This window comes from Palaemon carinicauda, chromosome 23, assembly GCF_036898095.1.
Source record: "Palaemon carinicauda isolate YSFRI2023 chromosome 23, ASM3689809v2, whole genome shotgun sequence".
NCBI classification, from domain to species: domain Eukaryota; kingdom Metazoa; phylum Arthropoda; class Malacostraca; order Decapoda; family Palaemonidae; genus Palaemon; species Palaemon carinicauda.
In genome coordinates, this window is record NC_090747.1 from 109,183,198 (window position 1) to 109,205,255 (window position 22,058).

At 35.2% G+C, this 22,058-nt stretch overlaps 1 protein-coding gene across 1 annotated transcript in view; it reads left to right on the forward strand.

Moving 5' to 3' along the window:
• LOC137617730 (uncharacterized) overlaps positions 1-16,380 on the forward strand; it is a 27,804-nt gene extending 11,424 nt beyond the window's left edge. The window contains exon 3 of the mRNA XM_068347727.1: positions 16,234-16,380. Within this exon, the coding sequence (XP_068203828.1) occupies positions 16,234-16,380 (147 nt within the window). The remainder of the gene's footprint in view (positions 1-16,233) is intronic.
• The last annotated feature ends 5,678 nt before the right edge of the window (positions 16,381-22,058 follow it).

A 22,058-nucleotide genomic window follows, 5' to 3' on the forward strand; every position in this document is an offset into this window, starting at 1 on the left:
AACTTGGAGCCAATGTTTTTATGTTGAACAGGCTAACATAAGTCTTTTAATAGTTTTTATATGCAATATATGTTTTGATGTTACTGTATTTAAAACATTTCATTATTTCTCATATAATTTATTAATTTCCTTATTTCCTTTCCTCACTGGGCTATTTTTCCCAGTTGGAGCCCTTGGGCATAATTATAGCACCTTCTTTTACAACTAGGGTTATAGCTTAGCTAATAATAATAATAATAATAATAATAATAATAATAATAATAATAATAATAATAATAATAATAATAATAATAATAATAATATAAACTGTCACTCGTCGAAAAACATTGCGAAATAGATGATATAAAGTTTCAAATTATTTATCATCTATAAAATTTTTCTATGTCCTTTGCTCAATTCTTAACAAGCAGCACATTCTCTCGAAATATTTCTGCTGACGGGATTTGTTTATTATACTTTTATTGAGGAATAATTTAGTTCATCCATAAGTATACATTAATATGGTTCAAAACATGAATACATCCTTTATGTAAATAACTTATAGAAAATCTTACACCAATATTATCTCTTTTCAATTATTAGCCACAGTATGTAATTAAACACATTTCATTATTTGTGATAATTATCCATTTCTAAAATTAACAGTAAAAATTGAATTAGGAAAGGGTAGTAGGAAATAGTTCTGACAAACATAGATAACGTGACTTTTTATGTTAAATAAATTAGAATTATAGCAGATAATCATCCTTTCTCAATCTTAGTTCTGGAAGTATTAATTACAATGATATATATAAATATACATTTATATATATATATGTATGTATATATATATATATATATATATATTCATATATCTATCTATCTATCTATCTATCTATATATATATATATATATATACATATATATATATATATATATATATTCATATCTCTCTCTCTCTCTCTCTCTCTCTCTCTCTCTCTATATATATATATATATATGTAATATATATTGTAATTAATATGTATTAAATATATATATGTATATATACAGTATATATATATATATATATATATATAAATAATTGGTATACTCTATCTAGTCTTGTACAAATTGCACAATTTTATAACAGTTAGACTTTTTATTAAACAATTTCTTATTCAGTTAATGAAAAATAAGAATAAAATAAAAACATTTGTTCCCCACAGCACCACCAGAAGGATAGTGTCCAATCTCTCCCAATCCCAGGCCAGGACAGCACCCTGCCCATTGGCCCAAAATAACCAAGCCATTTTTCCAATGACATGGAGAGGACCAGGGACACACCCCGCAATCTTTTCTCTCTCTCTCTCTCTCTCTCTCTCTCTCTCTCTCTCTCTCTCTGATTAAAACTATATAAATATAAAATACCAAGGAACCCTCTTTTTAACAAGAAAAAATTCTCTCTCTCTCTCTCTCTCTCTCTCTCTCTCTCTCTCTCTCTCTCTCGGATAAAAAACGGTAAAAATAAAATAAGATACTAAGGAACCATCTTCTTTACTAGAAAAATTTTCTCTTTCTTTTAGGTGGCGTCCAGAAAAATTAAGTCATATACGAAGGATTTCCTGTTACCAGATAATAAAACATTTAAAAAAAAATGTTGTTGAAAGGGAAATAAATTTACCAAGGAAGTGAATATCAGGAACAAGATGCGTGTCTTATTTGTTTGTTAATCAAATCAAATATGAAAATATGATAAAATCTTGTATGACAAATTGAAGGAAGACGAGTTTAATATTCAATTTTGTGGCACTAAAATATATAAGAAATTTAATCAAATGCTTTTATTTATCGAATACGAAGAAATGGGTTTCAGAATTATTTTAAAATCACAGTAAAAAATATTTGAGGATTCTGTCAGTGTTTTGAAATTTAGGAAATGGAATAGAATTTTCCCAATACTCAAATTCTATTATCTATCTTATCATCTTGAGAGATTTATTCAATGCTTTTTCTATATAGGAGACTCAATATAAGCTTTTTATGTTATGCCACGAGATTTGACAGGTAATAACTTTGTGGATATTGAAAATAGGTTTTGTTTTTGCTTTAAATATTCTCAAGAGTTTTGCTATGGGATGATTTTTTTTTTTCAAAATATTATTGATAGGGAAATCTTTAAACGGAAAAGCTTAAAGTTTCACAATAGCATTATTTCATTATCTTTTTTAAAGAAATTAATCAAATAGGAAAACCATTTATTACTGCCTGATTCTGAGTATCAGATGGGTATTTGTTTTTCTTTTGATAATGAATTTGATGCTAATGAACAAATTTCTCCAAGACAATGGGCCATAAGTCGAACTACCGAAGATACATTTAGTAAAATTGGTGAGAAAATATTTTTTTTTATTATTTCAATATAATATATAACTCCCATTGATTACCCAAAGGCAAAGTTCTGCAATATGAGAGAGAGAGAGAGAGAGAGAGAGAGAGAGAGAGAGAGAGAGAGAGAGAGAGAGAGATAGAACCCTTTATATTGCTTCGACAATCAAAAGAGCAAAAAATATCTTAAGAAAAAAAGTACGCTGTTGTGACATGATAACTTTTCCCGACTGATGGGAAAAAGACGACGAGTGTTTTACTCGAGGATTGAAGTGTAGCAGACCGTGATAAAAAGCCACAGACAGGAGATAAAACCCTGGAATATCTTTACGACAAAATACAGTCCACACACGTATAGGCCTATATATACATATATATATATATATATATATGTAATTATGTATACATATATATTATATATAAACACACACACACACACACACACACATATATATATATATATATATATATACAGTATGTATACAGAATTATCATATATACATATATATACATAAATATTATAAATACATACATACACACATATATATAATACATATAAAATAATGTATGACTATACATAAAAAATATATAAATATATATATGGTTGGGGTGGCCTGTTGATAACGTCCTTGCCTGGTGATTGCAAGACGGGGATTCAAGTCGCGCTTAAACTCGTTCGTTCCTCTGGTCGCGGCAACCTCACCATCCTTGTGACCTAAGGATGGGGTGTTTGTGAGAGCTTATAGGTCTATCTGCTAAGTCATCAGCAGCCATTGCCTGGCCCTCCTTGATCCTAGCGTAAGTGGAGGGGGGGCTTGGACGCTGTGTCTTGCCTCAACCAATCCTGACGGCCTTTAAAACATACACAAACATATACTGTGTGTACATATTGGGTACATATACTGTACATATGGTAATTTTACCACTAACACTAAAACATTAATCAAGGGACTGTATTAGCCTCTTATACACACACACACACACACACACATATATATATATATATATATATATACACACATATATGTACATATATTTATATATATATATATATATATATATATATTATATATTATATATATGATATATATATATATTATATATATATATTACATATATATTATATATATACATTATATATATATATATATATGAGAGAGAGAGAGAGAGAGAGAGAGAGAGAGAGAGAGAGAGAGAGAGACTATAAAAATGGCACTGGATGAATATGCATGTCCCATTCACAGCTAAAAGACGTACACGTGTTTCGCATAAAAGGCCTAAATGATGTGTTTCACCTTAACATTTTAAAACCCTTGCCACCAAAGCATTTTTTATGTTTCATTTACTCTAGGTTTATAGACTCACCAGTGTCTTTCCAGGGTCGTTTTATTGTTTCTAACGTCGTTTTGTATATCCTCAGTAAGCAGTCGTCAGTTAAATGTGGGTTTCAAATTATAAATGAACCAAGAGTTTAATAAAAGTGTTGTTATGGCATATTTTCTTTTATATATTTAGTTTTTACAATATTTAATAACATAGTATTATTAATCTCAGTTTAATAAAAATAGCTTTATAAATAAAAAAAAATAGATTTACTTAAACGAAACAATGGTTTCGTTTAGTCGAAAACAAGTAAAGACATATGATAAAAAGATTGCCTATATTTATATGCTTTGTCAAAAAGAAATAATCCTCTTCAGTATGTAGAATAAATTCCCCTGATAGGATTCACCCAGCAATTTTTCATAATCTGGATTTAATCTGAAATAAATCTTAATCCTTTTTATGCAAGAGTTATTCCAGAGAGATTATACAACATTTGGTCGCATTGTTTACCTTCCCAGCTGTTGTAAAAAGATTTAAAAGTTTAGCTTGAACTAATCCTATCACATATAAAGGGTAAATGATAGTTTATATAAAATTAACAGAAGAAGATTTATTTTCATCTCTGTTGACGAATTTAAAAGAAAAAGTACAGTATGTTATTAGCTAAGAAAAGATATGGAACCTTTCACCCTAAGATGATGGTTCTAAATATTGTTAGGACACGTTACACTAAAATACATATATTCGTTTTTACACTCCGTACAGTTTATAGGTAATATATTGGTTTTAATATAACACCCTTAAAACAAGCAGAGAGAGAGAGAGAGAGAGAGAGAGAGAGAGAGAGAGAGAGAGAGAGAGAAATTATCGAAAACAATTATGAAATATCACTGCTTAACATATAACAACATATCCTGCCGATATTTGAGTAACTATTTCATCAGTTTCTGAATACATGGTAAAGCTTTCGCAAAACTAAATCAAATCATTAGATAAGAATTCCCACATGACTTTTATAATTGAAATAATACCTACAACACTTGTTTACAAAATATTTGGGAGAGTATGTATGAATGCGCTTGCACCAAACCAAATCCGACCATCATAATTTTTGGAAGAATTTAATTGAAATACCTCTAGAATTCATACCATGGGGAATACATTTATGTTAAATATATCGCCCTTGATATCAAAATTCAGTCAAATAAACAACACATGAGATTTCATTTTTGTTGGAATAACTTTTTTCGAAATTAAATTAAATTGTTTTTATACCAGTTTGATATTTGGAGTGAAATGTGCTCTGCTTTACTAAATAAAATAAAATATAAATATTTCTTTTTTCACAAGGGCTTGTTTTCTTTCAAAGTTTTTCTATTCGCAAGAGTACGTGCTCTGATGAAATATATTATGTATGTGTGTGTGTGTTTTTGTGCCCATGTGGGGGGGGGGGGATAATAAAGGCCCTGCTAAACTCCAAATAAAGACAACCTGGTTATGCGAAACTAAGAATATGACTAGCAAAATATAAAAAGTGGTAAAGTACGTTAAGAGAGGCCTGCTAATCGTCAAGGAGGAAGTAACTGATAAAACTGCAGTAGGTCAACAGTGACTTCCAAAATAAGAAGTTGGTCGTAAAATGCCGTTGACAGTGACATATAAAATATAAAGTGATCTGTAAAATGAGCTAAATGATATCCTTTTTAATTCAAATTTGACAATGAAATTACAGTAGGTTAATAGTGACTTGTTAAATGATAAGTGGGCAATAAAACTTGGTCTTAAAATGGCTTGCTAAACACCACGCAATAAGTGATCGATAAAAAGGTTAAATAAGGAACCCTACACATTCAAGGTTTCAAAGGATTACCAAATTGAGTCACTCCACCAAAAATTGATTCGTAAAGCACTAAGTCAACCAATCAATTAATCTACTGACAAAGTTCAAATTACAATATCCCGGATATCTAGGTTAAACTTTAGTTCAATATAATTAGTCAATAACGAAGGTTATCGACTGAATTAGCACTGACTTTCAGTTTTTCTAGTCGAGGAAACAGAAATTTTCAAGAGATCATAGTCCCTTGCAACAGATGAAATGCCAATAAGAGACGTAGGGGCCTTTGGGAAAAATGTTACGGTTTAATCAAAGTATATCAGAGCCAAAACTGAAAATAACCACCATAGAAGCTACTCTATTCACATACAAAGTCATATATATATATATATCGAGGAAAAGAGAAGAGCCTTCTCCGTGTCAAATTTTTGATCTCATATAACGGTTCAAAATATCAAAACTAATTAAAAACGGCTTAGTATTGATACTTGCCTGCACTGTTAAAAAAATACCGTAATTCTAATAGGAAATTTTCCGTAAAAATAAACTGTTCTAAGCCGTATTTCAGTAAAATACAGACGAGCGTAATTTTACCTTACTTTGTTATTATATTTTACGGGATGGTGACCGTAATATCACTCCTTTACGTCAATATATGCGTTTTTAAAACTGTAAATATCCTGGAATAAATGCATTTACCGTTTTTAATGCAAATGTTTAACAGTATAAGAATGAGGTAAAACCTAATAAACGTAACCAGGAAAGATACCAATCGATGGAGGAAGCTCACCAGATGATCCTCTTAAACATATGAAGGAGATTGGGAGAGGTGATGCTCCTGTCACGAAGATCATTACGTGGCCTTGTAATATTACTATTCGCAATTCCTCTGTTATGGGTCTTTGTAGCCTTTGTGGTGCTTCAGCAACATTCGGAAGATTAGAGGGTTACTATAACACCATGGACTTATCTCCCCTATATAATAAAGCGAAAGTGTCAGGCTACACATATACAGTATATATTTCTTTCGTGTCACGCTCAGAGGGAGAGGGGAGTAGTCATTCCCTCGAGGGAAGGGGTACCCCGAGAGGTACACCCGAAAACCCCACACTCCCACAAATTATAGAACCAGCGGGTTGTCGTTAGGAAAGGAGAAAGGGGTGGAGAGTTTAATCTGTGCGTCTCTGTGTGTGTATTTAGATTTTTTGACAGGTCGCGTACACTAGTTTAATATTTTCTTTCCAGTTCATCGCCTCTTTTTGTAGGGAATATTCCAATTTTGCGTTAATCATACCCCATATGGATAATCTAGATGAAAACATTTGAGGCAAAGCACAAAAAGGTAAATATATATTCTATTGGAAACAAGAACTGAAAAGATACATTCCTGTAGATGTTAGATATTTCTATGAGAATGAATATATATATATATTGTTCCTGGACATGGACACGCAAGAGAGACTCCAGAAAAAGATATTTTTTGAGTCCTTTTATCCTTTATTCATATAGTGAATTGTTGGTCCCTACCCAAGGGTACGATTCCTCTCATGCCAAAGGGGAATAGAATATTTTGGTAAAGGGATATCTTTTTATTTCTCTTCTTGTGAATTTTGTTTATTTGCCCAATTCAGAGAGAGAGAGAGAGAGAGAGAGAGAGAGAGAGAGAGGAGAGAGAGAGAGAAAGGGATGGAAAGAGTTTAATCTGTGCGTGTGTGTGTGTATTTAGATTTTCTGATGGGGTCGCGTACACTAGTTTAATATTTTCTTTCCAATGTCAGTTCATCGCCTCTTTTTTTGTAGGGAATATTCAAATTTTGCGTTAATCATACCCAATATGGATAATCTAGATGAAAACGATTGAGGCAAAGCACAAAAGGGTAAACATATATTCTATTGGAAACAAGAAGCTGAAAAGATACATTCCTGTGGATGTTAGATATTTCTATGAGAAAGAAAATATATATATTGTTCCTGGAGATGGACACAAGAGATACTCCAAAAAAAGAATTCTTTTGAGTCCTTTTTCCCTTTATTCATATAGAGAATCGTTGGTCCCTACCCAAGGGTACGATTCCTCTCATGCCAAAGGGGAATAGACTATTTTGGTTAAGGGATATCTTTTTATTTCTCTTCTTGTGAATTTTGTTTATTTGCCCAATTAAGAGAGAGAGAGAGAGAGAGAGAGAGAGAGAGAGAGAGAGAGAGAGAGAGATACTTTTCACATGCAAAAATAGCTATCTCTAAATAATTTTCTCTCTCTCATCTCCCCTATACGATAAAGATTAAGTGCCCGAGTAAATAAATATATATATATATATATATATATGTATATATATAGATATATATATATATATATATATACACACATACACATTTCCAATCATCTAAGCTCTCCCCGTTCGTTCCTCGGGTAAGAGGGGGGGGGGGGGGGGAGAGTAGTCATATACTCGCGAGATGGGGGTGCCTGTGCGTGTGTGCACATCCATCTAAATATTGAGTGGTTAACCTACACACGTAAAACCTCATTGCTCTATGGATTTATTTTCACATAATTCCTTCAACTAACAATATCGCGATGGTCTTTGACAATGACGCAGTTGCAGGAAGTTAGGAAACAGTAACGTATGAGTGAAAGTCAACAAACAGGATACTATAGCCTGCCTGACACTTGCGCGCATTTTTGCCACGCACTGGCACGCATTGATGCGCGCCAGTGCGTGCCACTTTGTGGCACGCACTGGTGTTTTTCCCCGCACAGTTCACGACCAGTTCACTCCAGTTTGCGCATCGTTCACTCGACGTTCACGCTATGGCACGAATTGGCACGCGTAGTTCACGAGAAGTTCACGACACGTTCACGCGAGTTCCCTCATCATTCCGCATCGTTTCCGCATCGTTAACGCCAGTTCACGCCAGTTCACGAATTGGCCACTCCGACATGAAATATGTACAAGTATTAAGAAAGCATTTTATTTTAACATTAAAAGCAGCAAACATGAAAAGTTTTTAGGCTGTTGATTTTAAGGTAATAGAGAGAAAAGTGTGTTGAAATAAGAAATAATTTTATTTTATTTTTACATTAAAACAGCAAACAGAAAAAATTTGTTTTGCCCTTCATTTTAAGGTAATAAAGAAGAATAAGTATGTTGATGAAATAAAACATCATTTTATTTTTACATTCAAACAGCAAACTTAAAAATTTCTTGGGTTTATTTTTCAGTTCATTTTTATTTAAAACAAAAGTTTTGAGTCTTGATTGGTAATATAGGAAAATAAGTGTGTGCATGAAATAAGACATCATTTTATTTTTACATTCAAACAGCAAATATAAACAATTATTAGGTTTATTTTTCTTTCCTTTTCATTAATTTTTTCGTTTCCTTTTTGTTTCTCTTCATTATAAAGTTATAGAAATAGTTTGAAATAAGACATCATTTTATTTTTACATTCAAACAGCAAATATAAAAAATTATTAGGTTTATTTTTCTTTCCTTTTCATTAATTTTTTCGTTTCCTTTTTGTTTCTCTTCATTATAAAGTTATAAAAATAGTTTGAAATAAGATATAATTTTTTTTCACATTAAAACAGCAAATATGAAAATTTATTAGGTTTATTTTTCTTTCCTTTTCAATAATGTTTTCGTTTCCTTTTTGTTTCTCTTCATTATAAAGTTATAGAAATAGTTTGAAATAAGATATAATTTTCACATTAAAACAGCAAATATGAAAATTTGTTAGGTTTATTTTTCTTTCTTTTTCATTAATTTTTTCGTTTCCTTTTTGTTTCTCTTCATTATAAAGTTATGGAAATAGTTTGAAATAAGATATCATTTTTTTTCACATTAAAACAGCAAATATAAAAATTTATTAGGTTTATTTTTCTTACCTTTTCATTAATATTTTCGTTTCCTTTTTGTTTCTCTTCATTATAAAGTTCACGCCACTTCCCGCATCGTTCACTCCAGTTCACTCCAGTTCACGCCAGTTCCCGCACTGTTCACTCCAGTTCACTCCAGTTGGTGAATCGTTCACGGCCATTTAGTGCGTGCCAATGCGTGCCACAAACTTTAAACATTTCAAAGTTTTGGGCCCGCATGGCACGCATTGGTACGCTCTAGCACGCGAGTTCCCGCACTGTTCACGGCTCGTTCACGTGAGTTCGCGCATTAATGCGTGCCAGTGCGTGCCACGAATGCGTGCAAGTGTCAGGTACCCTTTAGGGGTTAATGACCCAGCTATTCCAGCCCCCAAGTTTGGACCAGGGAGGGTCAGATAATGGCTGCTTATAAAGCCCCTAAATTCCTTATCTCTTCCTCATGCGGATGGTGAGGTTGCCAAAACTACTTTGCTATCAGAATTGAGCAATGCTCCAACTCCAATCCCATGTATTGCGAGACAGAGGCACTTCCTCTACGGTACCAAAACTATTATTCTCGTGATAAGAAAAGTCATATACATCATGGAGAGAGGGGGCTATCAAATAGGTGTGTAAATATTTTTCGACGACGAGGCGATTCTTATATACCTAAATAGAAAAAATCTATTTTCAGTTAAGGAATTGACAGAACAAAGAAACTTATGAATACATATCCTATTGAATATATCCCTTCATAAGTATGTTGATAGATTCAATAGTTAATTTGATAAATCATTCCTATTATTTTACAAACTCGATCAAGGGCAGAGTAATCGTGATTTATACTAAAAAATATAATGGGGTATCAAGATTTATAAACATTAAAAAGGACAATTTATACATAGTACTGAGTACAGCCTTGAGGGTCACATTTACCCTTTCATGAAACATCATAAATATTACTTTCCTGTCATGAAAGTTCCTTTCCGATGTTAGTAATACGAATATTACAAATATGACAGGTCCCTCGAATACCGTTGACTTGAAGAATGGTAAGCGATAAGGCGTTTCATCGGTAATGTAGTCATAAATCAACTTAATACTCTTAATACCCAAATATTTGAGATATTAATGCTTTTGCCAAAAAAGTTATATACCCGGTATATCATATCTGTGAACTACAGATTTTCACAGCAACCGCTGTAGCCTTTTTAATGAACCCAAATGGCAAGAGAGCATTTCCTCGACAGCAAAGTTAGAACTGGAAAACTGATTCATTGTCGGATATCACGCAAAGTCCAATTACAATTCTTGCTCTGGAAGGACCAAGAACTTAAGAGCAATATCTCATGTGTAGCCCAGAAAAATAAATTCTTCTCTTTGTTTTCCTTAATTAAGTTTTTTAAGATGTAAATTTAGTTATAAGTTAATTTCCTTTCATTTTATGAATATATATCTTTTCTCATTCCCCGTTTTTTAACTGCCAGTTTAGTGTCAGGTGGATTTCTAATTATTGATTCCTTCCTATTTCTGCTTCCATTTATATCTCTGGTCTCGAATAAACTATCTGGGGCCAGTTACTGTTCTACTCCATTCTCGTCCTTTCCATCTCCTTCCCTTCCCACCCACCTCTCTACAGCCGATTTGAAAGATTGAAGAACCTAAATAACACACACACACACACACACACACACACACACACATATATATATATATATATATATATATATATATACATATACATGTATACATACATATATATTGTATACATATACATATACACACATATATATATATATATACATATACATATATATACATATACATATATACATATTCATATATATACTGTATATCTATCTATCTATCTATCTATCTATCTATCTATATATATATATATATACATGTATATATATGTGTATATATAATATATATATATATATATATATATATATATATATATGTGTGTGTGTATATATGTGTGTATATGTATATACTGTATATATATATATATATATATATATATATATATATATATATATATATTATATATATTTAGACACACATATTCATGTGTTAAACCTGTTTGATGAAAAAGCCTAACAACCTTGAAGAGACACAAGAACAGTGTTAACAAATTACGAAACTTACTAACTCTGGAACCGAGACTTATGAAAATGCTCATGATTCATCATCGGCGTGAAATTGAATTTCCAATTTCACCAATCACTTTATATCGGAGATTTCCTCGGAATTTCGTCGCAAGAGATTTTCCCAATAGTTGGAAATGAATATTACTACAATGAACGAAAGCAGATTCCTATCTCGGTATCGCGTTCCAGGAAAAGATGGTTTAGACAACAACAAGATCTTTATATCGAATTGCTGGGTATTTTATATGTAAAGAGAGGACTACCCGAATTACATTCTGATATCTTCAGAACTGAATTATTATCTCTTAAATAATTGTTATTTTTCTTTATCCAGATATTTTCTAATTCATTGAGGAAAATTATCTATATTTCTTATACTGACTAAAATGTTCAAGGAAATTAATTAAGGAGTTTATTATCTAGTGTAAGAATTAGATTTGGCTTTTCAAAAAATATACCATATGCTATTTATTTTTAAGATATTTACGTAATACGTGGTTATAGGATTATTTTTATCATAAAAATAAATGATATGATTTGAATTAGTAATAACGATGGCCCATTAAATATCAACTACACTGCTTTTACAGCTACCCAAGACGGATAAAGGAAGATTGTGAATGGAATGACAGCTTTTCTCTCTCTCTCTCTCTCTCTCTCTCTCTCTCTCTCTCTCTCTTCTCTCTCTCTCCTCTCTCTCTCTCTCTCTCTCTAGGTAAAAAACATCCCGGTTACCGAAAGAAACCAAGAATCTGAAAAAAAAAATTATTATTTTTCCAGTAAATTGTTCCAGGTTTCACTTGAAGAAATTGAAGTGATCGCTTGAATGAAGCGAGGCATTTTTAGGTTGAATAAAAGATGATATAGGATCTCGAAATGAGTGGAATTTGATCGTGAGGCCTTTAAACGCTGAGTGTGTTTGACTTTTGTAAACTTAGGAATATACTCATCTTAGGATAAGTAACATTAGTTTCAATAAACAAAACTGAAAAGTTTGTTGTTTTTACCCAAAAGTAGAAAATAATACCCTTTCCTAAAGGGGATACCTTAACGTGGTGAAAAGGTTTTTGTGTTTTTGTATCGCCATGATCAGCAAAGCTGCACTAGTCAGAGCCACCCATACTAGTTTGGTTTGCTGTGAGCAATCAAACAAAAGTCTCCCATCATCACCAATCAGATATGGCCAGCGTGGGTGATGAAATGGCCAAATTCCAGACATGAATAAAGAAATGCCTCAGACCTTTGTCCTAGAATGGACAAGAAACGACTTTATTTGTTATTTGTTTTTATAAAAACAACTTCTTCAAACCCTAATAGAGGATAGTTAAGCGGGAAGGAATGGCGGGGATGGATTGTTTAGTTTTACAAGAACCTTCTAGCTAGCATAGTGGAACGCGTTTGCCTAGCAGTTCGCATGACGGCAGATCGATCCCTGCCCGGGACCTTGTGTTTAACTGTTTACTGTGGAGACCACTGCTGTGCTTGGACATCACAGTGGGGGGTTGGGCTTGCCAGGCTGATGTTCTGGTGAGCATCTATTCTGATGAAACTAAAACTGAAACCCGACACATTTAACCTTTAAAATGTGTTTCATTTATCTTCCGATAATTGTTTTGCATATCATCCATCTGGCAACACTAGGCTTTGTTGACATGGTGGCCTATTGTTGGTTTTTGCCTTCTTGTGTTGTTCTGTTTAGCCAAATATTTTCAATGAATTTTTATCTACGAGTGAAATTCTGTCCAAATAAGACTGAATTTAACAACTGTATGCAACCGCTAAGTAGTTCGTTCCGCCGCCCCGCTCTGACGGCCCCATTTTAATGCGCTCATAAACTGTTCATACAAAAAAATAATCTTGGAAAATGGTGCTATGTGAAATGTATCTCTCCAACTAGAATGACAGTAGGCGTTGTGCAAACATACCTGCATAAATAAACACAAGAATTCTCCAATATGAGAAAAAGAACGATTAAATGGTTTTGAAAACGGGAACCGCTCTCCCCCTCTCGGGGTAATTGCATGACCAAAAATGTCACTTTCGTCTCGCTGCTCTTTCTACGGAATACGATGGTAGCGAAAAAAATAAAAAATTTACCCAGATTGAATTTATCCTTTCCCAAGTTTTGTTTTGCTTGTTTTTGCAAGTGCCTTTTTCAATTACCTTTTTCTGTGTACAACGACTCCAGCGAGGATTTTTTTTGTTTTATATTTCAGTCTTCTGTAACCGTTTTAAAACGTTATTGACGCTGTCTGAACAATGATCTGGTAATTATTTTAGTCTTCTGGATGTTATTTAAACCTAATAGATGCTGAAAATATATATTTGCATAATTCAAAAACCTTCTAACCGGTAAAAGACTTTTTCCTCTGTGAATGATTAAAAAAAATAGTTTTTCTTTTACTTTGGTTCTTTTAATTATTTGATATATACCTTAAAAAGATATTTTTCATCCCCAGTTGACGCTAGATGAGAGATTATATTGACATAATTTTCTAACAATTTTGTTTTAAATTAAACGCTTCTTTTTCTGTACAATAATAACTATTTATATTTCTCGCTAATAAACTGATGTCCCTTCCAGGTAGCATTTACACAATATCTGTTGCAAAGACAAATCCCGTGACAATAGAACTCGCTTGAACACAAAGCCAGGGGCAATCTTACCTCTCACTCGGGCATTAGTAGAAGATAATCACACCAATTGCTGTTTCGGATCTAGCTGTGAATAGAGGGAAATTGCAGGGAAAGGATCTCTCTCTCTCTCTCTCTCTCTCTCTCTCTCTCTCTCTCTCTCTCTCTCTCCTCTCTCCTCTCTCTCTCCTCTCCTCTCTCTCTCTCTCTCTCTCTCTCTCTCTCTCCATCTTATGTTCATAATGGATTTTCTATTGCATCGAGTCATAACACAAAGCAGTTTTCTAATGGGAAATAGAGATACAGAGATGAATATATATTGTGGCTTTGTTAATTTAATCATATCTTGGTTCTATTTCAAAAGTAACCTACGTCAAAGAAATAAATGTTATAAACTTAACATGAATCTTTATCATTTATCGAATGATAAAATAAATTCAGTAATGATATCAGTATAATTATGAGATAATGAATTGCCCCGAATAATTTGTTTGGTTAAAGAAAATATCAAAAAGTTTTGTTCCAAAGTTGACTTTAATCTGAATAGTGTCGAAGATGCCTAACTTGTTAAGAGCCAAACTCATTAATTACACCAGAATCAAGAAAGGAAGACTCGGGCTTTTCAAGGTTTTGGGTCTCAAGATTGAAAAAAAAAGTATTAACTTCACCTGTGTTTGTGTTGAAGACTTTTTTTACTTTGTATCTTCAAGATATTGCAGAAGTTATGTTTAGACTTTCTTCTGAAAAAAAAAAGCCCAAGAAATTATAGCGACTAGATTAAATTTAATATTAATTTTCTCTCTTTTTTTTGTAGAAAGCAACACAATTATAACAAAGGATTATAAAGATATTCTTAGCGGGAAAAAAATGACTTAAGTGAGCAGGACAATTAGTAAAACAAAAAAAATTTGATTAAATTTTATATATTCATTCAAGATCTATTTATGAACAGTAGCAAAGAAAAAGCTCCGTAATTCGAATTTGATATGATTGCAAACAAAACCAAGTGTTACATTTTGCAATGTTCTTTTTTGTTCAGTGATACTTGAAACTGGTACAGAAATTGCAGCTTTTCCACAAGACATCAAAGCTTTGCCGACAGATGATCCATGTCTCGTGCTTTATGTCCCGGAATATATTAACCTTTTTACGCATGGACTGGAAACTCTCTCTCTCTCTCTCTCTCTCTCTCTCTCTCTCTCTCTCTCTCTCTCTCTCTCTCTCTCTCTCTCTCTCTCGTTTAAAACAACCTTTATGAAAATAAACTATTATTGCCAGAGTTAAAATTTTCTTTAAAAATATTTTTGTAATCGTCGAGGCTGTGTAATATACTGTTTGAAATGGGTGATAAAAATACTTTAATTTTCGTATCAAATTTACGATATTCCCATAAAAACTAAACACTTTTTTTCCTGTATTATAAAATAACTTTACGTTATGTCTCAGGTTAGGAAAGAGCAGCACTTAACTCATCGGCCACAATTAACTTTAACCTCTAGTTGTAAGTGTTGGCCATAGCACAGAACGAGTTAACTATTTTGGGGATTGAGTCAATCCTGTAGAAAGAGCAACCCCATCCCCCTCTTCTCTCTCTCTCTCTCTCCTCTCTCTCTCTCTCTCTCTCTCTCTCTCTCTCTCTCTCTCTCTCTCTCTCTCTCTCTGCTCGGTGTTCTGCTGGACGGGAGATAGAGTCCAGCTCAGACTAATAGTTTCTTGTAGTGTTTGCAACCTTACCAGCCTTGTGAGCTAAGGATGGGGTGTTTGGGAAAGCCAATAAGTCTATTTGTTGAGTCATCAGCAGCCATTGCCTGGCCCTCCTTGGTCCTAGCTTGGGTGGAAAGGGGCATGGACGCTGATCATATAGATTATATGGTCAGTTTTTTAGGCCATTGTCCTGCTAGGGCATTGTCACTGTCTCTTGCCTCTGCCTTTCATGAGCGACCTTTAAACCTTAAAAACTTTTAACACTATACAATATCCAAACGCAAGTATTATCTGTTTCCTGATACCGTGGATTACTTGCAGCTGAACGATGCTATATTTTACTTTACCTTAAACTTCTTATTCATATCACTTTCCAGTATTTGACGATGCTGATGCCAAATCCAAATAGATTTGAGATGACTCACGTATCCCGGCAGGATGTCTTTAAGGAAGAACCGCTGGAATGTGGAAGACCAATTTATGGAGTCTCCTGCAACCGGCTATTGGCTGCTCAGTTTAATTGACAGCTACCGATGCTTCATTGGAGGATCCATTGACTGACGAGAGAGAGAGAGAGAGAGAGAGAGAGAGAGAGAGAGAGAGAGAGAGAGGAGAGAGGAGAGAGAGGAGAGAGAGAGAATTATTGAAAGTACAATTCGAAGAGAATGAGAAGGCGAGGCGCCATGAGTTAGAAATGGATAGAATTAACTTAGACTTGGCTAGGTTACGAGCAAACCCTGACTTTAATAGTAGTCCCCACCGGTCCTTCTTCAGATAGGTTTAACATAAGTGAGGCATTAAAGTTGGTGCCAGTGTTTGATGAAGGTAATGTGCCGGAGTTCTTTAAGGCTTTTGAGCGGGTGGCCACTAGATTGTCTTGGCCCACTGAGATGTGGACTGTATTAATTCAATGCAGGTTAGTAGGTAAGGCCATTCGCCAATATAATGCTTTGGAAGAGAGTGTAGCCAGAGATTATAGTAAAGTTAAGGCGTTGATTCTCAAGGCGTATGACTTGGTCGCTGAGGCTTATCGCCTGAAATTAAGGAATTCTATGAAGCCCAATACTATGTCCTATGTGGAGTATGCCCATCTTAAGGAGGAGCAGTTTGACGACTGGGTAAAGAGTCGTCAGGTGGTCTCCTTCTCCTCCTTGAGGGAGCTCATGCTACTTGAGGAGTTTAAGAAAACTTGTAGTAAAGAACTCAGGATTCACCTGGAGGAGGTTAAAGCATATAGCTTAAGTAAAGCTGCTCAGATAGCTGATGAGTTTGTGTTAACACACCGTGTAAGTAGTAGTAGCTTTAGTTCATCAGCCTTTAAATCCCAGTCTGCCAGTCCGAATAATAATTGGAAATCCAATAACCCCCGTTAAAACGAAGGTTGAAGCTAGCCCGGGAAATAACACAAGTGGAAGGAACACTCGGGTGTTTTTCCCAGGGTAACCAAAGTTCTAATAATGTTGGTAGAGCTAGGGGAACCTGTTTTTGGTGTCAAGAGCAGGGGCACTTTCAAGCTCGGTGTCCTGCCCGGATAAGGTATCTCCAGCAGAACAGAAGGGGAGGTAACGACGTTCCCGTATCTTTAATAGCCAATGCCCCTACTACCCCTAATACTGAAGTTGAGTGTTCCCCAGGACCTGAAGGAAGGGTTGTGATTAGTGGTAGTGGAGGGAAATAAATCAATCGCCTACTAGCTCTCCTTTGTGACTTTTTGACAAATATATTTGGCCCGGCAGTTTGGTAATTGATAGTAAAGTTGTCAGAGTGAACTTTTTAAGGGACACTGGATCTGCTCGATCATTGGTCTTGTCAAGGGTGTTGAAGGATGTTGGTGTGAATTCTGGAAATTATGTGGTCCTGGGTGGGTTCCCTGATACAGTGGTTTCTGCACCTTTGGTGGAAGTAGAGGCATTCTTCCCAGGGTATCACAAGGTGACAGAATTGGCAGTGGTAGAAAAGCTCCCTATCCCGGGCATTGACGGCATTTTGGGAAATATGTTAGATGCCCAAGGTTATGAAATATTCCCAATAGTGTCTGTAACTGCAAGTCCTGTGGCAATTACCACTCGAGCTTCTGCAAAGGCTGCTGCCGCCTTACAGAATGAGGATAATTTAAACTTTAGTAGTATAGAGGTAGATGTAGAGAGACCCGGGTCTGTAGGTAGTGGTAGTAGTAGTTTTATAAACAAATATTTAAACCTGATTGTAACCGTGTAAGCTTTATTGAAGCTCAGAAGGCTGAATTCAATTATGAATTAGGAGGTACGGATGATTTAACAAAACCCAGGTTCTATGTGATTAGAGGTTTTGTTGTATAGAGTTAGTCGTCCTGTGGATCACGGCTTGAACCAAACCTCTCGGGTTAGAACAGATTGTGATACCTTCAAAATTTCAGAATGATGTCCTTAGCTTAGCTCATGAGGATTCCTTTTGTGGTCATTTTGAAGTTTGTAAAACTCATAGTAGATTGGCAAAATATTTTTGGTGGCCAGGATTGAAATCCTCAGTGAAGAAATTTGTAGGAAAGTTGTGAAACATGCCAAATTATGGGGTAAACCTAATAAACCTATTCCTAAAGCCCCCTTTGCATCCAATTCCTGCAATTGGAGATCCTTTTGCTGAGTTGGTTGTTGATGTGGTTGGGCCTTTGCCCCGAACTAAATCTGGGTTTATTTATCTTTTTAACTATAATGGACAGAGCGTCTAGGTTTCCTGAAGCTTTTCCTAGCAGGAAAAATTACATCCAAAGTAGTGTTTGAGAAACTAATAGAATTTTTTTCCAGGTATGGGTTGCCTCGTAAAATTCAAACCGATTGTGGCACAAATTTTACGAGCAAAGTGTTTAAAAGGTAAATGTGCTGAACTGGCCATTAAGCACATTACCAGTGTACCTTACCACCCAGAGAGTCAGGGCGTAGTGGAAAGGTTCCACCAAACCCTTAAGTCTATTCTAAAAAAGTACTGTTATGAGCAAGGCGAGGATTGGATAAAGGTCTTCCCTTTGCTCTCTTTGCTATACGTAATCATCCCAATACTTCCACAGGTATAGCTCCATTCGAGTTGATTTTTGGCATAAAGTATGTGGTCCTCTAGAAATTTTCCATGAGTTGCTAGAGGTTAGTCATAAGAAGAATTGAATGTGGGTGAGTTCGTTGAGGACCAGAGGAGGAAGATTATCTGCTGCCTGGAAATTTGCCCCAGGATAATTTGGTGTTGTCTCAGGCCTCAAGAGAAATTATGATAAGAAGAGTAAGACACGTTCGTTTGAGCCTGGTGAGCTTTGTTTTCGTTTTGAGTACAGACTCTGACAATCTTCTGGAACCTAGGTATAAGGGGCCTTGGAATGTACTCCGGAAATTGTCTGATGTCAATTATGAAGTGGAAGCTCCTGGGACCAAACAAAAGTGTCGGATATTCATCAGATGCCCCTTACAAGTAATATGCAAAATTTTGAAACTTTAGTAAAGGGTTTGGAGCATCTGGAGGGTATCCAGAAGGATGACATGTTGAAATTAATATCTTCTTTTTCAGACTTATTTCAGGCCTCTCCTGGCAGAACGACCTTGCTCCAACATGATGTTGATGTAGGCAGTGCTTCCCCAGTCAAACAAAGTCCTTATCGATTAAATCCAGAAAAACGGGATATTGTCGAGAAGGAGATAAAGTATGTTGTAGCATGATTTAATTAGACCTTCGGTAAGTCCTTGGAGCTCCCCTATTGTACTTGTTAAGAAACCTGTCGGGCAGTTTCGCATGTGTGTGGACTACCCGCAAGGTCAATGCTAATACAAAGAATGACTCTTTCCCTTTGCCACGTATTGAGGACTGTCTTGATCGGATAGGACCTGCTAAGTTTATAACCAAATTGGATCTTTTAAAGGGGTATTGGCAGGTTCCCCCTATCTGATCGAGCTCGTGAGATTTCCGCTTTTGTTACGCCCTTTGGGCTTTACGAATGTAAGGTAATGCCCCTTTGGGATGAAGAATGCAGCGTGTACCTCTCAGCGGTTGATGAACAGAGTAATATGTGGTCTGGAGGGTACAGGAATTTATATAGATGATTTGGTTATTCACAGTAATGATTGGCGGACTCATTTGGTGAGATTAAAGAAGGTATTTGAGGCCTTGAGAGCCCACTGGTCTTGTTGTAAATTTGAGTAAATGTGAATTTGGTAAAGCCAAAGTGTGTTATCTAGGTCACGAGGTTGGTTTGGGTCAGGTTACTCCTAAACAAGCTAACCTCGAGGCTCTATTAAATTTGCAAAGCCACACAATGTTAGGGAGGTCCGGAGGAATTTTAGGTATAGTGGGTTATTATAGGAGATTCGTCCGAAAACTTCTCTGACATTGCTCAGCCCCTTACTCAACTATTGCAAAAGGGACAAAAGTTTGTATGGTCTTCTCAGTGTGAGGAATCTTTTTTTAAAACTCAAACTGTATTCATGTCTAACCCCCATTCTAATGTCTCCTGACTTTCAGAAACCTTTTATTGTGGCTGTAGATGCCAGTGATGTGGGTATAGGTGGAGTACTTTTTCAAAGACATGAAGATGGTGAAGTGCGTCCAGTATCATACTTTAGTCGTAAGTTGTTGGATGCTGAGAGAAGGTATTCTACCATCGAGAAGGAGGCTCTAGCTTTAATTCGTACCTTGGTTCATTTCAAACCATATGTTACCAATTTTCCTTTCCAGTAGAAATTTGGACGGACCATAACCCTTTGGTGTTCATTGAAAGAATGAAAGGTTCAAACCAGAGGATTTTTGCGTTGGGCTCTTCAGCTACAGGAGTTTGTTTTAAATATTAAGCATGTTAAGAGTGTTGATAATTGTATTCCTGACGCCCTTTCTAGGATGTAAGTCTGGTCAGTTCTCTACTCACCTTTGCCCCTTCTCATTTCTCCTCCGGGGTTTGTATTGGAAGTTATATTTGAGGTGGTTAATTTTTTTATATCATATTTAAAATGAGTGTATCGATTCGGGCTTTGTCTTAAGTCATGTTCATTAAGTTGTGAGTTTTGCTTCACCTTATTTTTGCCTTGCAGGATGTTTTAGATTAAGTTGTCTCTTTTTCCCTTGTAGGATGTTTTAGAGTTAAGTTTTTCTACATGGTTATTTTCTAGTAGGTGATATGGTTGTGTGGATACTAAAAATATATATTCTATTTGAATACTATTTTTTTTTTTTGAGGGGGGGAGGGAGGTGTCAAATTAACGTAATTTATTGCTTGTTTTTCTTAAATCAGCCTTGTACTTTAGTTTTAAGTGTTCTATTATATTCAGTTCAGTAACTATCTTTTTTTTTACGTTACGTAACGTTTCAGTGGTTTTGCTCAGTGATTCCTCCACTTGTTGTTAATTGCCTAAACTATCGTGTTAACCGATTGTTTTTATTTTGTTTTCGAGTTGGAATGGAAGTGTAGTGCAGTGAGTGGAGGCCGGGCTAAGGCAGTTCGGGCCTGTATAAGCTTCTGGACGTACGCTATTTTGCTAGCAGCCTTTTGGAGATTGCTATTACGCCTTTTTGGAGGAGTACTCCGACGGACCCCCCTTGGAAGTGGTTGCCCGTAGATGTGCTGAGCCATCTGCAGTGTATGTGCATTATGGAGTGTGATCACGGCTGTGATATCGCAGGTTACTGTCACTTGCGACTCCTGTACTCCTGATTCCCGCCGGAGGATTTTGGCGGAAGGACGTGGTCGTTGCTGTCCCCGCCACGTAGGAGATGTCATGTCAACCACTGTCCTGTCCGTCTTGAGCTGCATGTCCAGGAGAGCTAATGGCTCGTGAGGAGGCCTGTAGGGAGGAAATTGCCAGGTAAGACGTAATTTATCCTGTGTTGTTCCTCGGAATTGATGCCAACCCCTGAGTCTACCTGGACAACTTGTGTGCTCCTCGTATATCTGCTGGGAGATTGAACAGACTCCTGTGCACTTCGTTGTACATGTGGATTTGTGTATATAATTATCAATCATATTTATATTTATTATGTCATGTTAAGCTGTTGGTATTGGGTTAGTTTTAAGTTTAGTACAAACACGGTTAAGTAAGAGATTTAAGGTTTTCCTTTCTTTATTTTCTCTAGTCTTCCTTCAATCTTATAATTATAGGTTAGTGGTTTTGGGCCGTATCATTATTATTTAAGCCTTGGGCATATTATGTCCTTTCTTTTCTTTGTTAGGGTTAGTTTCTAAGTATTAGGTATC